Source organism: Varroa destructor, unplaced genomic scaffold (assembly GCF_002443255.2).
Source record: "Varroa destructor unplaced genomic scaffold, Vdes_3.0 BEIS01000002.1, whole genome shotgun sequence".
Lineage (NCBI taxonomy): Eukaryota > Metazoa > Arthropoda > Arachnida > Mesostigmata > Varroidae > Varroa > Varroa destructor.
The window spans coordinates 13301023-13325454 of NW_019211455.1; the positions used below are offsets into that span (position 1 = coordinate 13301023).

At 40.6% G+C, this 24432-nt stretch overlaps 1 protein-coding gene across 7 annotated transcripts; it reads left to right on the top strand.

Moving 5' to 3' along the window:
- The first annotated feature begins 4913 nt into the window (after positions 1-4913).
- On the top strand, positions 4914-22303 carry LOC111244707 (putative peptidoglycan muropeptide transporter SLC46). 7 transcript variants are annotated; one of them, XR_015320767.1, is made up of 11 exons: positions 7184-7631; positions 14502-14783; positions 14929-15100; positions 17784-18085; positions 18203-18461; positions 18826-19065; positions 19976-20059; positions 20301-20371; positions 20602-20687; positions 20845-21145; positions 21836-22303. XR_015320767.1 is itself a non-coding variant. In XM_086979763.1 (10 exons), the coding sequence occupies exons 1-10, from the start codon at positions 5038-5040 to the stop codon at positions 20981-20983; spliced, it is 1653 nt and encodes a 550-aa protein (XP_086835889.1). In that variant the 5' UTR covers positions 4914-5037; the 3' UTR covers positions 20984-22303. The 7 variants fall into 7 exon arrangements, 6 of the variants coding, with proteins under 6 accessions (XP_086835889.1, XP_086835894.1, XP_086835893.1 ...); XM_086979763.1 differs by lacking the exon at positions 7184-7631 and adding an exon at positions 4914-5055 and having other exon boundaries at positions 20845-22303; XM_086979768.1 differs by lacking the exon at positions 20845-21145 and having other exon boundaries at positions 7160-7631; positions 19976-20037.
- The last annotated feature ends 2129 nt before the right edge of the window (positions 22304-24432 follow it).

Genomic DNA, 24432 nt, shown 5'->3' on the forward strand with positions numbered 1-24432 from the left:
TAGCAAGTATTTAGCGATAGACGAGCCCGTAGACAAGGCGATGGTTAAACACAATAAGGTTGGAGCTGGCATAGTACTTAAGGGTAATCACGAATAATGTATACCCCACATTAACAATTAGGAGGATTGAGGATTCAGTAAAGTTACGATTATTCGGATAGCAAGCAGTTCATTCATACCCGACACTTTACCCCACAGATACTTTTTTCAGTGGTATTATTATTGCCAGTTCGTCTGATCGTTTTTTTTTTACTGGAATAGAAGAATATTGTAACTTGGATATATGGCCGCTTTCAAACGATTTCGTCCTTATCATTACTTATGAGGTACAAAATTGCTTAGTTCGACACTTCGTCACTAGTCACTTTCTGTGGTAAAAGTTGACCTTAATCTTATCAGGAGCATATTGTGTCCTGGCGTGATATCACAGGTATAAGGTGAGATCGCACCCATAACGACAAGCAGTCCTGTTGATGTTTGCCATATGGAGCATCAAAAATTGCAGGCCATATAGCCAATGTTGTCTGCTTCCATACCTCAGACATAAGATAAGCGCTCAAATTCAGCTGTATTCATGTGCAGCTATATTCACTATCTATACATGTATGCATGTGCTAATATTTTTTTCCACGTCATTTTAGATGGCGTATGTGTTCCCTTATTTACGTAGACCATCACCATTGTAAACAGTTATAAATTCCGTCCATAATTTAGGATATCTTGATAGAATGTCAGCACTTTTCTCTATCCATTACTTAAAGGTCGATGTTTAGCGACGTATACATACGCGACTGTAATAAACAACGCTAGTTAATTATGTAAGATAGTTATCAGGGCGGTACGTAAAAATCTGTCGATTTCATTAGTTTCTCTAACCATATATTGTCAAGCTTAGGGACCACGCCTGTAACTTATATACTTTTCAGCTGTTTGCATACGGCATCTTACGTTGTGACTGCGCTAACTTTTACATCAGCTACGTCAGCTGTATTGCTGACTATCAAACACTCATTGACGAAAGTACTCTACAGTATACGTAAGATAATTTATAATGTTATTATTTTTGAAGTGTCTGCACCGATCAGTGGGTAGCATACGACGCCCTTATGATAGATCTAATACGATATTTTAGCAAGTCCCTATAAAAATTCTCGTTATAAAATTTACTGCTTCTACGATAAGAGCAAAGATAAATTTGTTTATTTCGGTAGTCAAGTTCGTATTGACGAATTAGGACTCGTTCCCTTCATAAACAAACAACGTGTAAAATTCCGACAAATGTCCCATATCAGGTACGAGTCATGCAGCACAACCAAGTACTGAGAAGTCCTACTAAATCCTATCTTGAAGAATTCGTCTAAGAAAAAAGCATCTATAACTAATTACTCTGCTTATGATGAACGCTACCTATATCCACAAATATGTAATTTCTTCAACGGCACCTGCAGCTGAAGTTGCCGCAGTTTGTCGAGTCAGCCGTTGTATTTCATCACGAAACTGAATGATAAGGTGTAGCCGAAATGAGAGGAAGGTAGAAGACATTAGCCGTTATTCCGTATCTTCCGACTAAGCAACTGTCGGTCAGGTCTTTAACGGCAGGTTCGCTCACTGTCTATTCTGTGGATACACTTGGCCTATGGTCGCCGGCTGATATTTGCCCAGCAGTCCGACAGTGGGTCCAGTTTATGGGTTTACCATTGGCGCTTGTTTAGCGGTTCTCACTACTGCTGCTAGCTGTGCCTGTGGCCAGGGAGCTCAAACAGACCGGTGCTCATGGCCTTGACAACTGGCCACGGTGCAGCGCACTGGCACAAATTCGGCCGCGACCGCCGCCGTTTCACGCCCCCGGTCGTGTCTGTGGTGAGCACTGTCAATGGTAGCTAGAGTAGTAGCTTTGCCCCAGGTGGTCGCACTATTGCCGTATTGACGGTTGTCTGTCTGCGTGTCGGGTGGAGTCGTCAAACGGAGCCAGCAGTAAAACCGTTGGATCGTTAGCAGTAGCAATGGCGGCCAATCATACGAGTACGGTCAGGGCCGGACACGGTTTTCCGTCGGATTTATCGCTTTCCCCTCAAGCGGGCCAACATTTGGCGAAGATGTCACGATCAACTTTCTCGCGCTCTCTACTACGGTCACAGACAAGAAGTTGATGTTATTACTGACAAATATCAGAGTATCGGCTGTGCATGTCTAGGCTCCAGCGTTTCATTTATATTACGCATGTGTACGAATTTCACTTCGTGTTTTCGTGCCTGTGTGCATGCGTGTGTATGCGCTGGCTAAATGTTGCAATAACAACTTGCGCAATGATAACGGGGTTACGAGGGAAGAAAACGTTCTGCAATTATAGTCGGTCAGTATTTGGTAATGAGATAGTAAATTTGTGTTACAAAACGACTGGCGACCCTAAACAATACTAGAGCTGTTATCTAACTAATATGGTCAATTATTGTGTCTAATTCCGCTCCTTTAATCAACCAGGGGCCTGTTTGATCCGCCGTTTAAGCCGTACGTATTCGTATGTATCAAAACGTAAGCGAAACTAAACAAAAAAGCAGAAGAAGTATGGTGCGTAGAACCGCGTTACTTGCCCAAAAGGGCCAACCATAACTGAGAGGTCAGTCTATTGTCTAAGTGCGGCCAAGTAGATGCTACCAATAGCTATTTAGAAGCCAACACGTTCTAAGTATAGACATTTATACTTGTGTGGTGCTGTGATGGTGTTTAACAATATAGCCCTATATAAGTAATCATTTGGGCCAGTTTCGGGTAAACGATGTAGCCTAGTGAAAAAGCTATCGAAATATAGTTTAATTAGTGGCAAATCGTTGTCTTTCCATCTACTAGACACTTTTTATGTTGGTTTAGATAATCAAACTTTAGTTCCTTTTCAAATGGTTAGATAGTCGTCGACTGGTCTTGGTAACGTATCCCGTCATGTAAACAGGGTTCTCATGAAGCCTTCACCGTCGCCGCTATCCTTCCAATCGATTAATGTATTTTGTAAAGAACACACAAATTGATTACGAATTAGATTGCCGTTCGTTATCGGCCAGCCAATTGTTTAATGTCACCCTGATATTCAGTTCAGGAACCTCGATGGCTGGGCGACATTTTCCAGCTGTAGCTATTTTCTGAACTGGGGTTATAGTTAAATTTGCGCAAGCTTATGTCGCGCATCTCCGCGAACGCGTATCGTCAGAAATCCAGGCAGCGTATCAGACGCTTATTCCAGTCGTTCGTTCACCATTTCTCGCAGCACAAACAGACATCTCGCTGGGTCATAGTTCAGCCACTGTTGCTGTTGCTATTATTGAGATTTTGTCTTGCCATTCTCGGATCGCTGCTCCACACTCGATTTCGCCACTATTTGCGACACCCGATGCCGTATTGCCTCTGTGGTAATTGTCTAGATGTTGTTAGCTAATGTATCAACGGGTCGTCGCCGTTGCCCGAGTGATATTTGAACAGAGCGGCAGTTGGTCGAGTTTTATTTTGTTGACGTATTTCCTTTCTATTGAGAAATATAAAGCGGGACACGACGCACAGCGATCGGGATTGGGCCGCTAAGTACTCGATAGAGCGGACGACGAATCGATGTGGAACAGCTGTTGCTAATACATATTGCCTAAGAAACGTCGGTGCAGCGGCCATTTCTATTGTGTATTATTAAGAAATTAAGTGAGAAATTGTTTCCTCTGGGAACATATGGGCTACTGCTGTTAGAAGGGTGGGAAGACCAGTAGAAAAATTCATTAATGCATCTGCCATACTAAGGAAAGAGGTCACGGTCCCTTCCATCTATTATATAACAATATTGATCCTGGCAATGTAAATGAAACCGGCTAGAGCTGTGTGACTTGATGCCGGTCTCAATCATTCGAAACGCTATATCATATTGATGGTTTCTATAACGAACGTGATAAGAGGAGTCGAAACGTATTACCTGACACCAACTCTTGGCGACGACATAAAATTTTACAAACGGTATTCGATAGAGCTTTTTAAGAGAAACAGTACTCCTATATGCGTATTTGTGGAAAATTTGCCTATGTTTTCTTTATATCTCTTGCTACTAGTATGTATCAAATGTAGGCAGAGGACTGCGCATCACTACATGTACAATATTATCAAAGATGGCTTGACGAGAGGTTACGTGGGACATTCGTCCTAAGGAGTTAAAGCTCTCGATGAGGTAGGGAGTAATGTAAATGATGTCCTTTACTACTTACTATGATGTACATATGATCAAATAAGAGTTTAGTTGTATAGCCCCTTCTATTATATTGTCTCTTATATCGACCTGCACTATAATGAACCACTCCGAGCCATCCGTGGTTTATGATCTGCATTATGGTATTGATTAGCTACGATCAAGAGTGTAAATGGTGACACGCATCATTTGACCATGTCGCACGAATCGTTTTAGATGAAATATACTTTCATCAACGTTTTGGGTAATGTAGGTACGATAGCAAAATTAAGTTAGCTAATTAATTATACTTTCATAGATCACGTTCTTGCGTCAGCTGAGATGGCAGTCTTCCAGTCCCGTGTGCGATCTTTAATCATTATTTATTTGGCCACCTTTATCAATCAGAAGGATCAAACTAACATCTATCTCGCGTGTGCATTTCAGAGAAATCACCACAATGATAACCTGAGACTCCTCTACCGATCTCTGTCCCCCTTTGGTCGAACTTCGTTGAGCGGTCATTACTACTCCGTCAGGATACTCACAACAACTAATGGAGTCGGCTTCTAACGGAGCCGTTTTCGTCGATCTCGTGCCAAAAGTTATGCCATGCCCATTGTCGACAATACTAAGCACGACTCAGCAACATTCCTAGCGTAGGACTGTAGTAAACCGCCGGTGGGCGCGCAACAATACGAAAAATCCGCTAACTATACCATTGAGGTCGTGACTGCAGTGAAGGGGTTGGATTTCCCCTTGTAAGTTGAATTTTGTTGCTCATCATTCCGCATATTTTAGACGTCATACGGCAGGTCGCATACGGCCCACCAGCTTCTGGAAAAATGTGCGAGGAAAGAAAGGTAAACCGAGATCATCACTTTTATGTAGTTGAGTTATAGTCATGGCGGCGACGTTAATTAAAAGGAATATTAGAACAGTAGAGGAATATTTACATTATCAAGAAATTTGCAGGTGAAAGATCACATCAATTTGTATGTGCCCAACAAGAAGTAGAATCGAGAACCTTTTTGGTTCCAAGTCCCCAGTGCTACAGCCTACTGCAAACTTTAGAGTAGCAGCATGCTCAGCAGATAAGTTCGATGGAACCTAATAAGTTGAACGTACCGCAGTTCTTAATCACAGAGCGCTCAGAGAATTTAAGTTGCATTTACCACTCCAAAAAATAAGTTGGATGTTTCAAAAACCGCGTATAGATCCTATAAGACTTGAAGAAAATGTAATTATGATAATAAACATTATTACAAAGCACCCATGGGGAGTGTTCATTCGAAGACAAGCTCGTACCACTTAGACGTCCGCAAGCTGCTCTGACTAGTAGCACATTGGTGCAATGTTACATAGAGTATGACGAAGACCTAGTACTAAAAATTTGTTCCAGACCTTATCAAGATTTGTATTGGTATCTATTCAGAGGTAAGTGAGAACTAGGACACGAAACGCTATATTGTGACTTATATGCACGGATACATTTCAGGCCCCTGAGCAGCTGTGTAAAAAGCGTACAAATTCGAAAATTTTCAGTACGTCTTCAGTCGCGATCAGCTAGAGTTGCTTGGGCTATAAGAGAAATACCGGCCAAAGTCTTTCAAAACCTCTAGTCTTAGAATGAATTAAAAATGCTTGAAAAACAGGTTTCGAAATAGGCATTGACCGTGTCACCAGCCCAAGTAAGCGACCCTTGACTTTTCAGCCTATATATCATGCCATACAAGCTACTGCATCGATAAAACAATCGGCTCTAATGGAACAAATTTTGTTTATCATATGTCAACATGATTGGAAGTGGCAAAGTGAGGCTTTCAAGTGTATGCTAATCTCTGTCTGCCTAGTGAGAAATAAACGTCAACTAATAAACGCGTGTTTATGTCTGGATCGTAGAAAAAAATTGTTCCTGCTACTGTTTTGAATGTATCGCGCACACCTGTGGCCTGAAGTAAAAAGTGACCTGCGACAGCCCATCGCAATGCGTTTGTAGTGTATGCCATTCAAACGTATCATTCTTGTCGCATATAGATTGTCCAAGTGCTGATGCCAATATAAGATAGCCGTGCACGTTAGATCCTGTGGGTTTATACCTGCGCCGGCAACTAGCATGAACGTTGTAAGCATAAATGATACCACAGGACAACTTTTCATTCTGTCTTCTCTATTGCGGCCTAGTCGTGTCCTGACATTGAGCAATGGTATGATTCCATACTACAACATAAGTTCAGGGTTTGTTATGCTATACGTAGACCTGTCAACTACAAGCCGCTCTAGAATAGTGATGGCCGATAAGACTCGACACAACCAGCGGTATGCCATAATCACTGCGACGCGGGAAAATTGACAGGAGCTTCACTAGCAAACTTCGGTTCGACAAATTGCGAGAATTGGGAAGGCTTTCATTTGAAACTGCTGGTCAGTATGTCACGTTATTGGATGTAATAGTAGCTAAATATGGGTATTGTGGGCGACAAGTGGTGGGCAAAAGACTGAACCTGGATATATGCTTGTTTGAAACATAATCGCGTGCGTATCTGTCTAGTATTGCCAGTTGAAAATCTTCGAAGAAAGAAGGCCGTAGAGTGAAACATATCTTCTTATATATATATATATATATATATATATATATATAATTTTTATCCGAGTGACTCCGAGGTTTGTGTTTTCAAAAAGCTGTTTGCTTATATAGATTACAACTAAAATGAATGATATTGTGTAACTTCGATCTTATAGGAGTTGTGCGTTTGCGTGCAATTTCTGTGTGTACACAGAAATCGAGGTCTCAAAAATCGTGACAAGTCTTTAACGCCCAAAGTCTAGCAAGCACATCTTTCGACTATGTTATACGTACATCCAGACGATAATATGAACAAACATCTTCTTCTTGTTACGAAGGCCTAATAGGTGCTACCAATACACAGATACATACCAGCGGACTCCAGACCTCAAATACTGCTCTCGCCGAAGCGCTTCTCAATTCCCCTTTGTTTCGATATTTGGATGACTTGGCATGAACACGCATCCCGAGGTACTTCTGAAACGTTTTTGGCGCATACGTATAATGCGCCACCGTGGCAACCGATCGATGCCGTTAGAGCTTACCCTTCCCCAGTAGAGGCTCCTCACTTCTGAGCCATGCATAGGGAAAGGTTCGCGGGGAGTGCCCTGAGCTAGTGAATTTAACTCAGCAGGTAGTCGGGTCTTGTTACTGTTTGTTTATCGTTCATTATTTTTGAGTGTCTCGACGACTTCAGTGCGAACAAATGACACCTGTTAATTTGTCCTTCAACGGATACAGCTAAAGGGATTTGTTGCAGCAAAAGACTATGATAGTAACCAACGTGTTACTTTCATAGCCTTGGATCAGTCGATGACAGATTTTTGACCAGTGCTCCCTTATACAATGCTTTGGATCTGTGTATCGTCCGGGGTAAGTTTACCATACCTTGAAATTTGAAAGTACTTTGATATACTGCATAAATTATTTCCAAGTTTATATTGACGTTTCGGTGGTCAGCCGCAAACATTTCAATCGATGGAGTTCACGTTATCACATGAATCCGTAAAATATCGCTAATGAACGATACGATCGCATGCGTAGCTCATGTTTGTCAACTTTGAGCGCAGGTATGTCTATGAATACAGAAAATAAATGGCGTAAGCTGCTTTCTCGATATAAAGAGCTGTATGGTAAATGTCTATATGCGCATTTGATAGTGTATAAGTGCACCTTTAGCGCTACAGTTTGTCAACCAAAAAATGGGTTAGGTAGTGCAAGTGTTGCAAACCATCAAGAGTCAATGATGATCCGTAGCCCGCTGTCGTCGGTAAAGCAATAGAAACCTCGAACAATAAAAGGATGGAAACAGCATCTGGACATACACAGGCAAATCTAAAATCAGCGAAAACTATTGAAAGCGAAGACAGAAATGCTCTGCCCAACTGATTACCAGCAACGGTGTGGTGTCCAGCCCAGCTGTTGATATTGCCGTGACACAACCTCGCGTATTCGTGATCATCACGCACTAATCGCTGTTATGGACTTTACTATAACTGTTGCTGTTGCACTTCCTGATAAGTTTGTAAATGACTTTGCGTCTTATCAGTCTGGAAACGGACGGAAAATCCGTTTGCTTATTACTGTCGTTATCGTCGACGGATAACTTGTATAGCGCCCACCAACGGTACCGTTAGCTGCAAAACTGTCGCGCACAGAGAACTGTCGACTATAACCGATAGCCGTCCTATTTTATCACCGCTGTTGTCAGTGGCTGCCGCCACTGCGCAAAGTCGCTGTTGCTTCCATTGCTTGGCGTAATTATTATATTTTTCTAGTTGTTGTTGTTGTTGATACGTTATAGGGGGTCGCAGCATAATCGGCAGAGATGTTTTATTGTCCATCACCATGTCGTGCTGGATCTTATCATTAGAGCTCTTCCAGAATGGGGGCTAAGACCTAAAGCTAGCCGAAGACCTTCGCAGTTACTGGGACAAACGGCAATCCCTCCGGCAGTCGAAGGCCAACAGCCCCCAGTGTTACGATTGAAACGCCTGTGGCAGGTCTGGACAGGCCTTCAGTACAGCAAATCGCTACTTTTCGCAAGGTTGCTGATGCCTGAGAACATCACCAGACACTAACTGACCTTACATATCATTTAATTCTCCCCGTTTTACTTTGCCCTCCATATAACAACCCACCGCCGACTCACTCATCTCAGATCTCCGTCAGTCGCTGGTCGACTATAGACTCTGTGTTTTGCCAAACGTGTTACGTCCTACGTTCGATACTTACCAACGAGGCTAGTTGGCACCATTCCAACTGGAAGTACCAACCTAATCGACGCTGACCGTTTTTTTGTTGCTCTATCGCTAGACTGAAGCAGCAAAGGTCAATGTGTACGACATGTTTATTAACGAGTGATATTTTTTCGAAAGAATTTACTTACCCTGCGCCTGTGATTAAGATGTAGACTGGATTATCTAATCTGGAGTAATGGTGATAATTAGGGTTACCATAACCAGAAAATGTTTATTTTCTAGTCTTAGCTAATGATAAACAACTCGACGTAAAATTATCGTATTGTGTATGTAAAAGTAACTGGTTTTGTAAATAAAATCCACATCAAGGTTGTGGTGCATGTCTAACACTACTGGATAGTAATTATATGCAGGATACCAAAATGATTAAAATTAATTCTATAGCCGACCCTAACTAGTTTTTTTAAAAGTGCGAACAATATTCTTTCTCTACAGTGAGTTTTTATGTAGGGAAAATGTTTAGTTTTACGGATTCAATTACTGATAAAGATAAAAAAAAAATCATGCTCGATAAAACTTCACTACTATATATATAACGGTACAAAAAATATTCAGTATGCTTTGGTGTCAGCTAGTCTCAACACGATATCACCCACACATGTATATATCCACGTATGTTAGTTGGTGGCCTATTCATATTAAAGCCGCGCATTTTCGATAATGTACTCATTTTCATAACCTCGTGATAACTTCATCGCACCTTAATTCGAGGATAATCGCTTGCTGTACGCTTCTTCAAATAGGCTTCGTTAAGTTAGTTCTGTCCTACTCAGACCCATCAACTTCCCTCGACGCAAGCTAGTTAGCTATTGTTAAAAAAGTTCTCTGCTATTTTTGGTAGGCAATCAATACAGTGGGACTCTACCCGGTGCGTAGGCCCTGTGTGTTGCAGTGCGACCTTCTTCTCGCAAAAAGGGTAGAGGGGGCTTTAGATTAGGTACTGCCTGTTAAATTATTGGATTAAAATATCTCGAATGCTTTACTAATGAACCTGCGAGTATGGCAAGCCCTATTGGTAAGAGAAACTTATGTTCGTACCTATAGATTGACAATTTAAGCGAGTCAATCGTTAATTCTGTTTATCTAATTTCGTAGTAAAAATGCCACCTTCTAATAGATTCGTTGACGCGCTACTCACTGTCGGCCCAAGTTACTAACAGGTCTCCTGGTGATCTGGCAATCTAAAGGCATAATATTTCAACCAGCTCACAGTGATTGATTCCACATCAAACGAGACAAGAGATGGGCCTCTAAACTGCAACAAGTTCGTAGATTGTGCCGTAGATCATTATATAATATTATCGCTTATTATAGCATTAAGCATTATTACTATAGCATTATTATACGCTCTAAGGAACTGTTGACTGAAGGGTGTCCTGAGCAGGTGTAGACTTGCCTTATGAGCCGGAGCGTCGTTATCTTAGAGGAAAATATTCGTACAAAGCAATCAGTAGTAGCAGTCTGCAGGTTGCACACGTCACAAGACGGCCCTCAGTATAAATTGAAGATTAATTCTTACGAGCATTTTTCCCAATTTTAATTGGTACGTAATAAATCGATATCTGATTCAGGGCCAAGTCACTGGTGAATTTTCAACAAAGTAGAAAGTTTTAGGTGATCGGATCATAGAGTCAGAGGCTCGACCTCTAGGCTTAGTATAGTCAGGCCTGTTCGATTGCTCAATAGACGTCTGAACCAGGCTCTGGCCGCATTGCAAGCGAAACAGGTTATCAACAATCGTATGAGAATACGGCTAAGAACGTTCGGTAACGTACTTTGTATCGATGAGCAATATAACTGGATTTCGATCGCTCATTTAGTTGAATTGCACTTAATCGGAGGAAAAATGGCATTGAAGAGCAGGGTAAAGCATAAATATTACACACTTGCGGAATTGGGTAAATGTTGAGGCCGGGAACTTGGAACGTGCAAGCCCATGCAAATGGATACGGTGTTGTACTTAGAAATTCGTTAATATAATTTATCATTATTATTAACACTGTTTGTATTCTTCGTGATATCGTGTTCTTCCAAGCATCTGCTGCACGAGACAAACGTGTACGGGACCAAATACATACAGTCCTTAATTATGCATACGCCATTGGAGCTTCATCTCTAGAGAGTGTGCATTTGCATATCAATGCGTATAGTCAATATAATTTGGTGCTTGTCCGTTCTTCATGATCCAGTCTCACCTCAGCTTCATCGTCTCAACTTCATCGTTCAATTCTTGTCAAAAATAGTTACAGACTTATTAAAGTTTATATTTCGAGTGTGATAGCACCAGCTGTTTAGTTTTTATTTGTCGGCTCAATATCAATAATGAACTGGATTCCCGTCATGTATTTTATCGTTGTTTACATAATGTCAGCCCCCAGTTGGCTTCATCACTACTGATATTTTTTAATAATATTCTAATATGTCGGAATGAATAGATTCGAGTTTTTTGCTAGTATGAACAACATGGCATTTTGCTGGTGCTTATTATCAATCTGATAGCTAGCAGTAGTCCATTGCTCACGGGCAATAGAATGAAAATAGGATACTATTACGGATTTAGCCGAACATGTCGTACGTATATGGCTTTTGTAGAGCTTGCCATTGATCCTAAACGAAGTCTCCTTAATATGCCAAAAAATGGGAAAGGGCGCAAAAAGTGGTCCGAAAGCAGAAACGCAGGATGATTGCATCTCCATGCATGTCTTCTATAAATATCACTTCGTCGAAATTTAACAGTGGCCATAAAATGCAAAATATTGCTCTCATTGCACTCTTCAGTGTCCCTTCCAGGTTATTGACTCAACTACCTGAAAGTTAACGGCTAACCTGAAATTTTCAAGTTCGTTTACGGGCAGTGTTGCTTTTCACTACGTTTCTGTTCGTATCGTATAATATTTTAAACTGACAATCCAACATTATTCAGGTGATCCGAGTGAACTAGGCATTAATTTGCTCAAACTTCCACGGCTGAAGGTTCACGCGAGCTATTCATACAAGTTAAACAACAATCATCGTCATCATTTCGCTTCCATAAGCTCCTAGATATTAGCAAATAAATTTGACCTCTTCCATCCCGTATGACTGTTACCCCTGCAAAGATATCGTAGCTATATTTCCCGATGCAATCTTTATACGCGAGGCGTGAACTATCGAAACGAATAGGGCAAAATCTATACAGTAGGGCATTTGTCGCATTGCCTTTTGTGTGTAAATAAAACGATGAAATGATCCTCTATCGGTAAAATCCATCCCGTTCCGTTTTCGTTTTTACGGCCTTTTACGTTCGCCGTCACTGGGACGCCCTGTCCGTTCAACGCGGCGTCCCGACGAAGGGGAAAATGTTCCATTGGAGTCGGGCCTGTGGTTTGCATTTATGGATATTGCGTATTGCGCATGGGATAACAAATATCGGGCGCATCTTTCACGGTTTAGACCGAATCCTCGGGCAATATTATATTGAAATTATTGGCGTTGCTACAACTGCTTCGAACGAATGAATGGCTAGTGGATGTAGACTATGCGAGACTATTGTACCGTTGTTGTTGCTTTGCGGGTGTTTCATTTAGATGCGGCGAACATCTGTACTACGACCTGTCACACCTGTACACCATGTGGACAAAGACAAGTTTATGTTTCAATAGAGAGACCAGCAGTAATTAGTAATAATTGGCAGTAATAAGTAGAATTTTTATTGTTTTATTTTAAAATAATTAGGTATCGTTATCTGATAGAAAAATAAATACAATTATCATTATCGCTGTAATACTTAATATGATCTTATTGAGTAAATCACGCCTGAGTGACTTGTTGGGGCATCGGGCGGTGGACAAGTGTGCGAACTATGCTCTTCCCATCTTGGCCATATAGGTAGACTCATATTTAATGAGCGTTGCTAATATTAGTAGATGCATTGTCTCTGTCTATCGAACGTATACGGCATTCGCGAATTTTTCGTCCCGCCGATTATCATGAGAGCGGTCCGCTTCTACCCGTTAGCAGAAGTAACACCGGTGGCCGTACTATCGGCGGACCGTCTGCTTGGCTACCCCAGCTCCTCCAGAGTCGCTCCGGCGTTTTTCAACTAACCGACCAACTAATGGACGTTGTCGATTGGCAACGTTGGCTAGAGCGACACTAACACCGTTAGTGTCGCGGCTGCTTCGTGCATAGCTGGCATCTCTTCTTGGCGTGGGTGTTTACCGCTGCCACGGCTGGATTTCACAGCGACAGCATCAACGACCAGAAAATGAAATGGAAGTGGCAAAATATAAGACAGCGTCTATTTGGAGACTGTACGACCCACTATTGGCCGGCTGTGTCTTTGATCGCATTATAGGACCCGTGCACGACTGGATGCACGGGCTATACAGAATGCTATAACGGACTAAGGCCGATTGTACTGACCCAGTCAGTAAATGGAAGATGTATATAATCGAGCGCCCTAGTCACTATCCGGAGTACATTCAGGGTTCATGCGTATGGCGGGAGCATAGCCCCTGACTAAACCCATTAACCTTATCGAAGTTTGGTAGCGTGCGCCGACGCGCCTATGCATGAAGTAATCACGCTGGTAGTCTAGCCTAGAAAGCCTCTCGTTTGTCAATGGCAGCAGCTTGCCATTCTCAAAGTCGATTTCATGGATATAGTCACGAAGGCATGCCAATTCACTATAACCATGATGTGTTAATTGCCGATTTGTTCTATAGGCTATAGGCATTCTCAGCGATTTAATACATGCGCTGCGATGCAATCCGAGAGAACGGTTGTTGCTGGCTCAGTTGGGGTCTATATAAGGGCAGACTCAGGTGCTATCGATCGATACGTACTTGTGTAAAGATACGTCCGATAGTAATTTACAAATCAGAGATCGTCTTCTAATCTGACCTCCTACGAATATCTGTTACAAAATTGGTACACTGATCTTCTTGGATCAGGTGAGTTATAACATTGGAAGTTCATTGCCAAGAGGTAGAATGTATAGTTGTTTTATGTTGAATTACAGAAACAGATTTGACATTACGAGAATTGATAACACAAATAGCCTTCGTCTTCAAATGCGGATCATATTTGTACGGCGCATTCGTTACGTTCAATTTTATAATTTGGTAAATCGATTAAGATTGTGTCAAGGATCCAAATAGACAGTGTTTATTTATTATTATTATATATATATATATACATATATATATATATATATATATATAGCTAAACTTCTAATTATAAAAAGAGCTCTCAAAAGCTGGGACTGCGTGAAAAAAATGTGTTAATTTTTTTCGTTTTTAGAGTTGAAACGCTCGTGTTCTGTTGAGTTAGGGGATGCTTTTCGAATGTGGATTGTGCAAAAATACCACGTATTACAAAGCCGCAAAGCTTCTAATAGCATGCATTAATAAGAGGTCAGCGGCACGTGGGCAGGTCTCAAGCAGGTAACTTGGCCCAACTTTAATGTACAATACGTCGCTTTTGTTTATTTCGCCTCCAGTGTTCAGGCACGATGGACAAAGCCGACCCAACGCGCACGTTACACGCGTCGGTAGGCTCCGTTTCTTTTCCTTCACCAGATGAATGCTGCCCAAGGCCGCCCCCTGCGCCTGCAAAAGCTGCTCAGAGCCATCCAAACAGTTTTGTTTCACCCACAGTAAAGCCCAGAATAAAGGCAGTGTTTAACTTCATACGGGATCTTAAGCTTGAAGCGTTTCTTCTGGTGTACGTGATGGCCTTCTCGATGAGGCTCATTACTACGCAGGACATATTGCTCATAAAGGTAAGATATTGATACTGGCAGGCTAGAAAACTAGAGGAATTAAATTTCGTAAATATGTTGTAAATCTTTGCAAACCTCATCTTATAACTATGTTGATTAATGTTGAAGTTTCCGCACGATTTGTCCTTTTCTTTTTTTGTTGTAGGCATGCCTTCAGCAGCAGAATATCTCCGATGCTGAGTGTGCGAAGCCGTCTGAAGATTTAAAATCCCGGATTGAACGTGAGGCAAACACGGTCAACCTATATACTATACTCGTTCAACTTGTGCCTTCAGCCATTCTGTCTATCTTCGTCGGAACCTGGAGCGACAAATATGGTTTGTGTCTATCATGCTGCGTCAGTGGTTAGACCTATAGATGAGATGATCAGGAATCACAGTCAATTCACATATTGATCTGAATATACCGTCACGCTTTATATGCTAGTATCTCAAACTCATATAGAAAACAGACCTAAAGATCACCGAGATATTGAGACATCTCGGCGGACCAGAAAACATACATCATTTGTAACGAAGAGACTAAAGATTGTCACCATCAGCGTTAATTTAAATATCCTGGCTGAATATAACGCCTACAAGGCCTTCACGACGAGGTCAAGCGCAGTTAGTACTAACGCAGAGCTTCAGATATTCATATATACGTAGTGTAGTTCTTTCGAATCACACGAAGTGTTTCATTAACGCTGGGATTCTGCTCCCTTATTAAACACTCACTTTTGATTCGTTGGAATACGGATATACGGCAAAACATCACGACATTAAATTATCTATGTAGCTCATTTACGTACTGTAAAATGTGTCCCGTGCCATGTGAGTGCCTGATATGAGCGGCGTTATATATATATATGCATGTAACTTTACTACGAGATAGGTGTGTTTGCCTGCGAGGATCAAATGATGTTATCACCAAAGTGATTTGTTGTGAATTGGCTTTGTTACGGTATAGTGGACCACTAACGGGGTTGGTTACCTTAGCTGCAAGAAAATGCCAGTATGAGTTGTTACTGCAGCACTGAATTAATCCTCTTCGAGCTTTCGCCAGCTTGCCATTGTATTTCCATCAGCGCATTGGAGATTTCGCCAAATATTCTCCAGTCAAACAATTTAAAAGACACAGACAAGTAATGGCACTCGTAGATGACTGGCAGGCTGACCAGTCACACTGAAAGAATAAAGGATGAACCTGTTATTCATTGTGTCAATAACACCCAATAACTTTTCAGAAATATCATCCCTAGCACAGCCAGCTTCTCTCTGTCTGTGTGAATAGCTAGCTATTCTGTGTAATGGATTCGTTTGTTTGTTCGGTGAGCTCTATCGTTTGAACTTATTTTATTCATTCGGCCGGTCGACGCCAACGCCAGACCGACCGGTCCGCAGGCCCAATGAGTAGTGATTGTTACTAGTGGGTTGTTCTTGTTTTCAGTGCTGAGGATGATGTCGGCTCCAGATATATGCATATACTTGCATAGACATACATAATCAAGGGCTATACAAAAACTATCACGAGACATTGACGATTCGCCAGACGTAATTCCTTTCGTTACGAGCGCGGTTGTTCCGGTATCACCATCACCGTCGCCTTCAGAAGACATAGCAGGGTTGATTTTCTTTGGCTGTACGATAGAGGTTGGACAACCGCTTCTAGGAAACGAACGACTGTCTCATCGTAGCGGGATCATAAGGCAGAGCTAAATAGGACACACGAATACACCAACAGGGCCATGGAGCACATTAATTTACGCAACAGTTTTTTGATGCTAGCATCAGCGTGATAACACCGAACGATTTCGACTCATAGAACGCTTATGGGAGACCAAAGTAAAGAGTGACAAACTATACCTACTTGCTATGGAGGCATCGAAAGACAAACGTGGAGAAAGGCGATGAACTCTGCCAGATTTGAGGTGGGCCATAGTTGTCTACTGTCTATAACGGTACTACAATGCACTTTCAGCACCGATCGGAGATTTCTCCTGTATATGTATGTGGATTTATGCATGTTTGTAGACGTTATAGAGATGTACACATAAATGTACTTTTGGTCGTACACGGTGGTTCATAATCTAATTCATGGAACAGGACGAAAATTGGCGCTAGCTGACTATATCTACAGATGTCTCTGATCTCAAAAACTAGCGACAATGTTGTGTTTTGCGTTCACGCTCATTAGTGGTACGCGTACGGCGACGCCTATTGTGTGGCCGTGGCTGTCATTTAATTCGACTGATATGACGCTAGGGACAGCTTGTGAGGGTCAAGAAGTTTCTTCTCATTTGTATTGCATATAACTTTCAACTGTTGTACGGAGAACACAAAACCCTTTACATGTGGTATCCTAACAAAGGTACAGGTGCATCGAGAAGAAGGGGCTTCGCAGCATTGGAAAGATTATTTCATTTATTGTCACTATCGTATGGGGAAAAGTCAAGACGGGCGGCTGTCAATGTTAACTAAATATCAATGATCATGATGGCGTACTGAATTCTAAAATAGTACAGTATGGTAAAAATATTCGTTGCAGATTTTAAAAATAACATTTGACTCTAATGATTGGCAACGATGGTTTCATAGCATTTTTGCAGTGGGGCATACGTCCTGAAGTACGCAGGGCTTTACGAATTTTTTTTTTTTGCTAAACTTTTCTGTGGATTATTGATGTAGATATGACTGTTTTGTATTGTGCAGACTAAAAAAAAAACTCATCTGTTTATATATAAGCTAGTGTCTAAGAGCAGTTAATTCTTGCAAAAGTTTTTGCTAATACACTAAGCTTACGCCACAAAAGTCCACGTTCAAAATCAGGTACACATGCATGGCGTCTGCCGACTCTTTTTGATTAAAACCCCGCAAAAATGCAAGAAACGAGCACGACGACGTTAGCTTCCGCCCGAAGATTGTCGCGAGCAAAAAAATATAAGAAAATAACACGTTATTGTATAGCAGTTCTAAAATAAAAAGTTAATTTCCGGATTGAGCCGATCTACATTTAAAATAGGTATTGCTTGTTCGGCGGGGCTTTCTTCAGGCAACAAAATCCCAATTCTTGTGGCCGTCGTCGGAGGAATGGTATGCGATGTCTGTAATATTCTCGTTGCGATGTCTCTGTCGAGCTCCTTGTATTGGTCAGTTTTAGCAGCTTTGTCTAACGGCCTTTCGGGTGGCCTTGTGTGCGTTTGGGCCGCCGTATATTCGCACGCGACGATTTCCACGACTCCGGAATTAAGGACTCTGAAGTTTCTAATGATTGGCCTTGCTATACAGCTTGGGTTCCCCTTCGGACAGTTTGTCTCCGGTCAGGTTGGTATATATCCTTTTTTTTTCAACTTTTAAGTACGATTTCTGAGGGAAGCTTCGTAGTGTATTCGTTTTCTATACGAATAATGAAGGTTTTCACTTGCTTTTTTCCCACTAAAGGTATTTAAATCCTGGGGCTACGTTCCTGTATATATGTGCTCCTGGACTCTAATGTTCGCATGTTTCATCTGGATGGTGGTAGTAGTTCGGGGTCAAAGAAATCCAGACGTCAGTTGGACCCAGATGGCTGGTGATTTTTTTAAACTCGACAACTTTATGGAGGGTGTGAGGACTACAATGAGACAACGACCGCATTCGGGAAGACGGCAGATCCTCTTTATGCTGATTACAATGTGCATCATTGTCCTTAATGCTGAAAGTAAGTGCTTGTACATAAATCAAATAACTCATTTAGCACTCTCCAGCAAGGCAAACTACAGTAATCCTTTTTCCTCATATTCACAACTCTAGCGCAGGACCAAAGGTCAAATGAAGATAGAATATATTATTTAAGATATTGCGTTAACGTAACATGTATCTAAAAGTGAGGCCCGATATTCGTGAACAAAATTTACCCATGAAAATGTATATATGTATATATATCTATATACAATATGTATATATACACATTGTATATGTATGCACACATATTTTCACATTGATTCATACACTTGATGGAGTAGTAGCACTATGGATCCATCAGCCCACCAAGTGTAACTCATTATGGGATTATTTCTTGACAGCTACCCGCTCGGTGACGTACTATTTCGTGAAGAAACAATTTGACTGGTCTCTGACCAAATATTCAAATGTGACATCCTTGTTTGCTCTGACCAACCTTATCTCGCTTGGACCCATCGTTCTAATTCTCACCAAGGGACTTCGAGTACATGACCTTACTCTGTCAATCATAGGAGTCTCTTCCATGATGCTGCAGAACTTTACGAGGGGTCTAGCCTTCAGAGAATGGATGTATTATACAAGTAAGTACGATCTATGAAGCTTGTCGTTAGACCATTTTGAAAATTATGTATAAAATAGGACAACATACGCGGTATGTTAGATAAGCCTGGTGAATGTGACAAGCAATTTCTATCATTACAAATTTCCGATATTTGTGTATACAAATAGCTTGCTTGAAATTCCTGTCCAAAACTGATTCAACATCAGTTCGGCCTTTTTATCAGCAGCTATCGTAAGAGGGGTATGACCTAGTAGGTGTCACTTATTTTTGAAATTGTTGTTAACCTTCGATGGCTAAGTAAGGCATACGTATTCGTACTGCTCGTTATCATGTTCTACTGAGCATCATTGATCGATATAGCCGACCTCGGTAAAAAAAAAAAAGCTCGTTTAATAAATTTCCCAGAATGTAAGTTCCTCTTGATTTGCAGCTAATGGGAAGCAAATATCAAGCTACACTGGTGCTTTTTCTGCTTTTTTTTTTACATTATGTAAGCATCATAGACAACTTGTATAAACATTGCTATATATGCGCCATGGTGACGCCAAACGACCATAGTAAAAGCTAAACCGATGCCTTACGAGCAAAAAACGGATAGTTGCTTTAATACATTGGTATAATAATCATAGTATTTATATGTATAATAGCTATTATATAGGTACAAATACAAATCACTTATGTATAGCATACAATTGTTGTTTTGTTGCAGTATGTAATGAAATTAATTAAATATTGCTAGCAGACATGAAAAGAAAAAAGCCGGTTCAACACGCATTGATCGTCCGTGCTATATTGCAAAGGGAACGATTATCCTTTTAGGCGCATACAAATCAAAACAATTTTAGCGTGGTCAAGAAGAACATTCTCCTTGCTTCTTTGACCAGAAAACAACCAAAGATTATTGTATAGACATCATGATTTCTTTCTAGGTGGAATCCTGGGTGTTGCCGGCGGAGTATCAACTATTGGCATTACGTCGTACGTTTCGCGGGTAATATCTCAAAAAGAGATTGGTAAGGATTAGCATTAATAAATTTCTTCTATAGGCCACGTGTAGAGATTCAAAGTATGCTCAATACTCTAGGCTAATCAAGTATCTAAAAATGAAGACAACGAACAAGTGGCTCATCACATGTAGTTATTAAGCCTATAATTACCGCGTTTTAAAAAACAAGGTCGTATTAAAATCAAGTCAGACATATATATATATATATATATATAGTAGTAGATTTACTGAAGATCGTATGTTTTCAGCTCGAATGTTCAGCTTCTGGGCCGCTTGTGAAGCAATGGTACCTGTTCTGGGAGATGTCATGTCGTCACAGGCAAGTGTGACATGAACGCTTGGGTTCAACGTGCGTTAAGCCATTAAATCCAATAAACATACGTGTCGCATTTGTACTGTACAAACGACCACCTACCCTTTTCATTTTGTTTTTCGCCCACATCGAAATTTGTATGAATTCATCGAGTTGTTATATTTAAAAACGTTTTTGTTATTACATCGTTTTAATAACAGCTGCTTGCACTGTTCAAATATAATAATATATTTCAGGTATTCAACGCCACAATCGACGTTTTTCCTGGTGCCCCATTTGTTATATCATCAGTTCTCCTCGTGTTGGCTTTAGGATCGCTTATGTAAGCACAATTAAATGTTTTTCCATGTTAGCGTTTAAAGTTTTTTTGCAGTGAAGCACAGAGCAATATCTTTGGATATAGAACTTTTTTTTTAAAAATTCACTTTTTTGAGCTTTCTTAGCTTGAGATTTCGTATTCGGTTCTAAATGTTACGCAGTTACTGTTATGGGAGATCTCAATCCGACCTGTTTGAGCCGTTCGAGAATGACGGTATCTCTCAAGCACCTAACCACAACGACGATGAGCATTACCAAGGTTCCGAGATGGTACATCGTTCGGGTTCGAGTCCAGTTTAAAATTGCTTAGCCCTATAGCGCTTTGGAGTGAAACGAACCAACAAAAGGCGTGCAAACCATGTGTCTGAGGAGGCTGTTACTATGCTATGTTATCAGCGGCGGTGGGGTCCAACCCCATTTTGATTCTGCCCGGCACTTGACGACCATCACACGCCGATATGGGTAAATGAGTGCCGGAAACGTTACAGCGAACGCGGATTATGCGATGGCGGCATGAACGTATCGCTATATTTAACATGTTACGTATTGTACAAAGATTTCCTCATACACATATACATTAATGGGTGCTTGTGTAAAGCCTACACAGTGTTATAAATAAGCCAGAAATAGAATTAAAACGGTGCATTTGGGAAGTTAAAGTTTAGCTTGCTCAGGAAATGCTGTGATATCTCGTGCGCGGTATAAATTGTACAATGCAAACGTCCTTAATAATGTCACATTAATGCCTTGTTGTAGATATGAACGGGTAAGGGCGGGGGAAGAAAAGCGGGGGCATAACCAAACCTCTGAATTATAGCTGCGAGAGAAAAACGGCCATATCATTTCGAAATGAGAAGTTGTTACTTGCAAAGTATGTTACAGTTTTTGTCGATTATCAAAGTAGATCAACATAAAGTCCAACCTACATATATAGCGGAAATCAAGTTGAATAGTGTTTGTCATTGAGGGTAACCTGTATCCACTATGTGCATCATTTTAACTATGCATAGGTGGCGTTTTATTATAAGGCGTAGTCCTGTCCCTTTGAATTAATAATCGACTATGTAGTCTATGAGAAAGTGTATTTTTACTTATAAGAGCATCTCGTATAATATAGCATCATTATTATAATACATATAACTGCTGATTCAGATGAGAACTTCAGAGGAGAAGCAGAGAGAGAGAGAGAGAGAGAGAGAGAGAGAGAGAGAGAGAGAGAGAGAGAGAGAGAGCTTGCCCGAGGAACTCGTCTAAAGGAGAACCAAGTTTCAATTCAAGATCATTTACGCCCATACTAAATGTGGCTTTATTTTCTGCGCTAAGTGAATTTGTATCTTATATGCCACGTCTCCATATCGTAATTATTTACCAAACAACGGGTGGTATTATTGCTTACTACATAGTCCTAGAACAGAGGAAGACTCACAAATACTGTTTCTGTGAGTGCCTTGAGTGCTTCCGTGCTAGTCTGCGAAAACGTGGCCTGTTGTTTTGTCTGCCTTCTCTACTTGTATCCAGCCGTTGACCCGGCAATATTGTGAACTTGATCGACGTCAATTGATGTCTATAAAAAAAAAAAGTAAGGAATAGAATAAACGTTACGTGCATGATTAAAAATTACTATTTAATTCTGTTCATTTCTGCTAGCATACGCCGAGAAACAATGTTCGTTTGCTTTTTCTATAGTGTAGGTACAAGTTATATACTATATATAACCTGTACCTACATGTAATTTTTGTATAAGTTTTAGACGATTTCCATGTATTTCCTTATAAACATACATATATATCGTTAAAACGGCCTCAGTTACATACAGTGGCCTTTGAGAAAGAATGTTTATATCAAACAGCGTATAGAGGATAGATCTAACGTACGATCGGGCGCGTTACATCTTTTAAAGTAGGGAGCACTTTTGATTTGACCGTTCATATTGGAAATATTACAGAGTTTTGGCAGATTTACTATCCTCTTTCTTCAAAAACAGACGTCCCTGTTGGCGATTAAAGCTACATTTTTCCCTGCAGTAGACGCGATTGTTTCAGTTGGAACCACGGTTGTCTCGGAGCAGTAAAATTGCAAAAGGAAGCCACGGAAGCAGACGCACTTTAACCTTTGTAAATATAGTGACGAAATTAGAATAGATAAGTTTTTATATATATATATATATATATATATATATATCCTACTTTTTGTTTGCATCGGCAAAATGATAATGTTCATATCGTTTATATAGCTGGGATTTTTTAAATGAAGGAAAATTTGTTATAAATGTTTTATCGATTCTTTATTTTAAGTAAGTGCTTTCAAGCTTACCCCTCAAGTCGAATTTTTTTATTGGATTGTGTCTGAAGCAACACTAGCTGAAGCTAAGCTTTCCGAGGCTAGTCACCACTCTTCGACTTGTAGTTCCGATAAAAGAAAAACTATGATAAAAAAATAAATAAAAATAAAAAAAATTAAAAGCCTCGAAAATAGATTTGAACGATGTCACAAATGTGGTATGTATCGTATGTATATTTCACGAGCACAATGAAATCTGGAGCCGCCTTCTAATATGCGGTCACTTGATTTCTATTGGAAATCAGGTTTCAAAACTTAATTGGTTTGTTGTACTTAAGTAAGAAGGATACGCTACGCAGGTGTCGTAGCTATAAAGTTTGGCTGGACTTAACTTACTACAAGGCGGTTGAATGCCAGACCGCATAAAACGCAATGGTTGGCTCTCTGCGCGGTGTAGGACTTGGCTGAAAAATTTTACAGAAACAACACGCCTACACGTGAACGTAAATGATACCGGGGGGACATTTTGATGTATTTCCGGTACTAAGATTCGAGTATAGCAAATAAATCATATTCAAACGATTTTAATCTTCCCACATCACAGTGCAGATGAGGCGGTGACACATTGTGTGAGCGGTACATCCTAGCAACCTATAATTAGACGATATGAACCGAAAATGCAAAATGTTTAATTAAAAAAAAAGAAATTGTTTCACCCCAAATAGACGAAATGTGGCAGCGCATACATTGTTAGGGCGCTTACGTACATACCCTTTTCGAGCCTCTAAAAAATATTATTTTTAATGTATTTATGTAGAATTGCGGTTGATTCATTCGCTCGTCTTCTTTATTTTACGATATCCCCACGCGCCACCGTGCATAACATGGTAAGTCGTTTGTATACGATAGAGATGAGTGTGTGCCAAAATACGACAGGATGAATTGATTAGCGCGTTTTTTTTCTCAGGTAGATTGTAACAGTAAAGCATCAGTTATAACAGCAGTAACTATTAGATAACGGGTACAAGCCGTTGACAGCCTGAATCTGAATAAGGATCATTCGAATGGTGCCAATGGTCTGAAAGGTGGACAGAGCAGAGCAACTCGTATTGCAGTAGAAATTTGCCGTGTCGTCAAAGAAGTAGTTTATTAAAGTGACGCAATAGAGCTAAGTTTACCGCCTCGTTAATTACAATTGATCAGATCATTTGTCTTCATGATATAATGGAAATCTAGTGATGAATATGCTCACCTAGATCGATGCACCTGTCCTCAAAAGCTCCACGTAGTCAACCTAGGAAGAACACTGAACACCTGCGTCTACGAAACGATGCGTCGTCGGATGAACGGATCGACGTTCAACATATAGTTACGTGACGAACCCAATTTTCATGTTAATTAAACTATCGAAAGTGAACGTAGTTTACAACATAATGAAACTGTCGAGGTACATGTTTTTTTTTAAATAT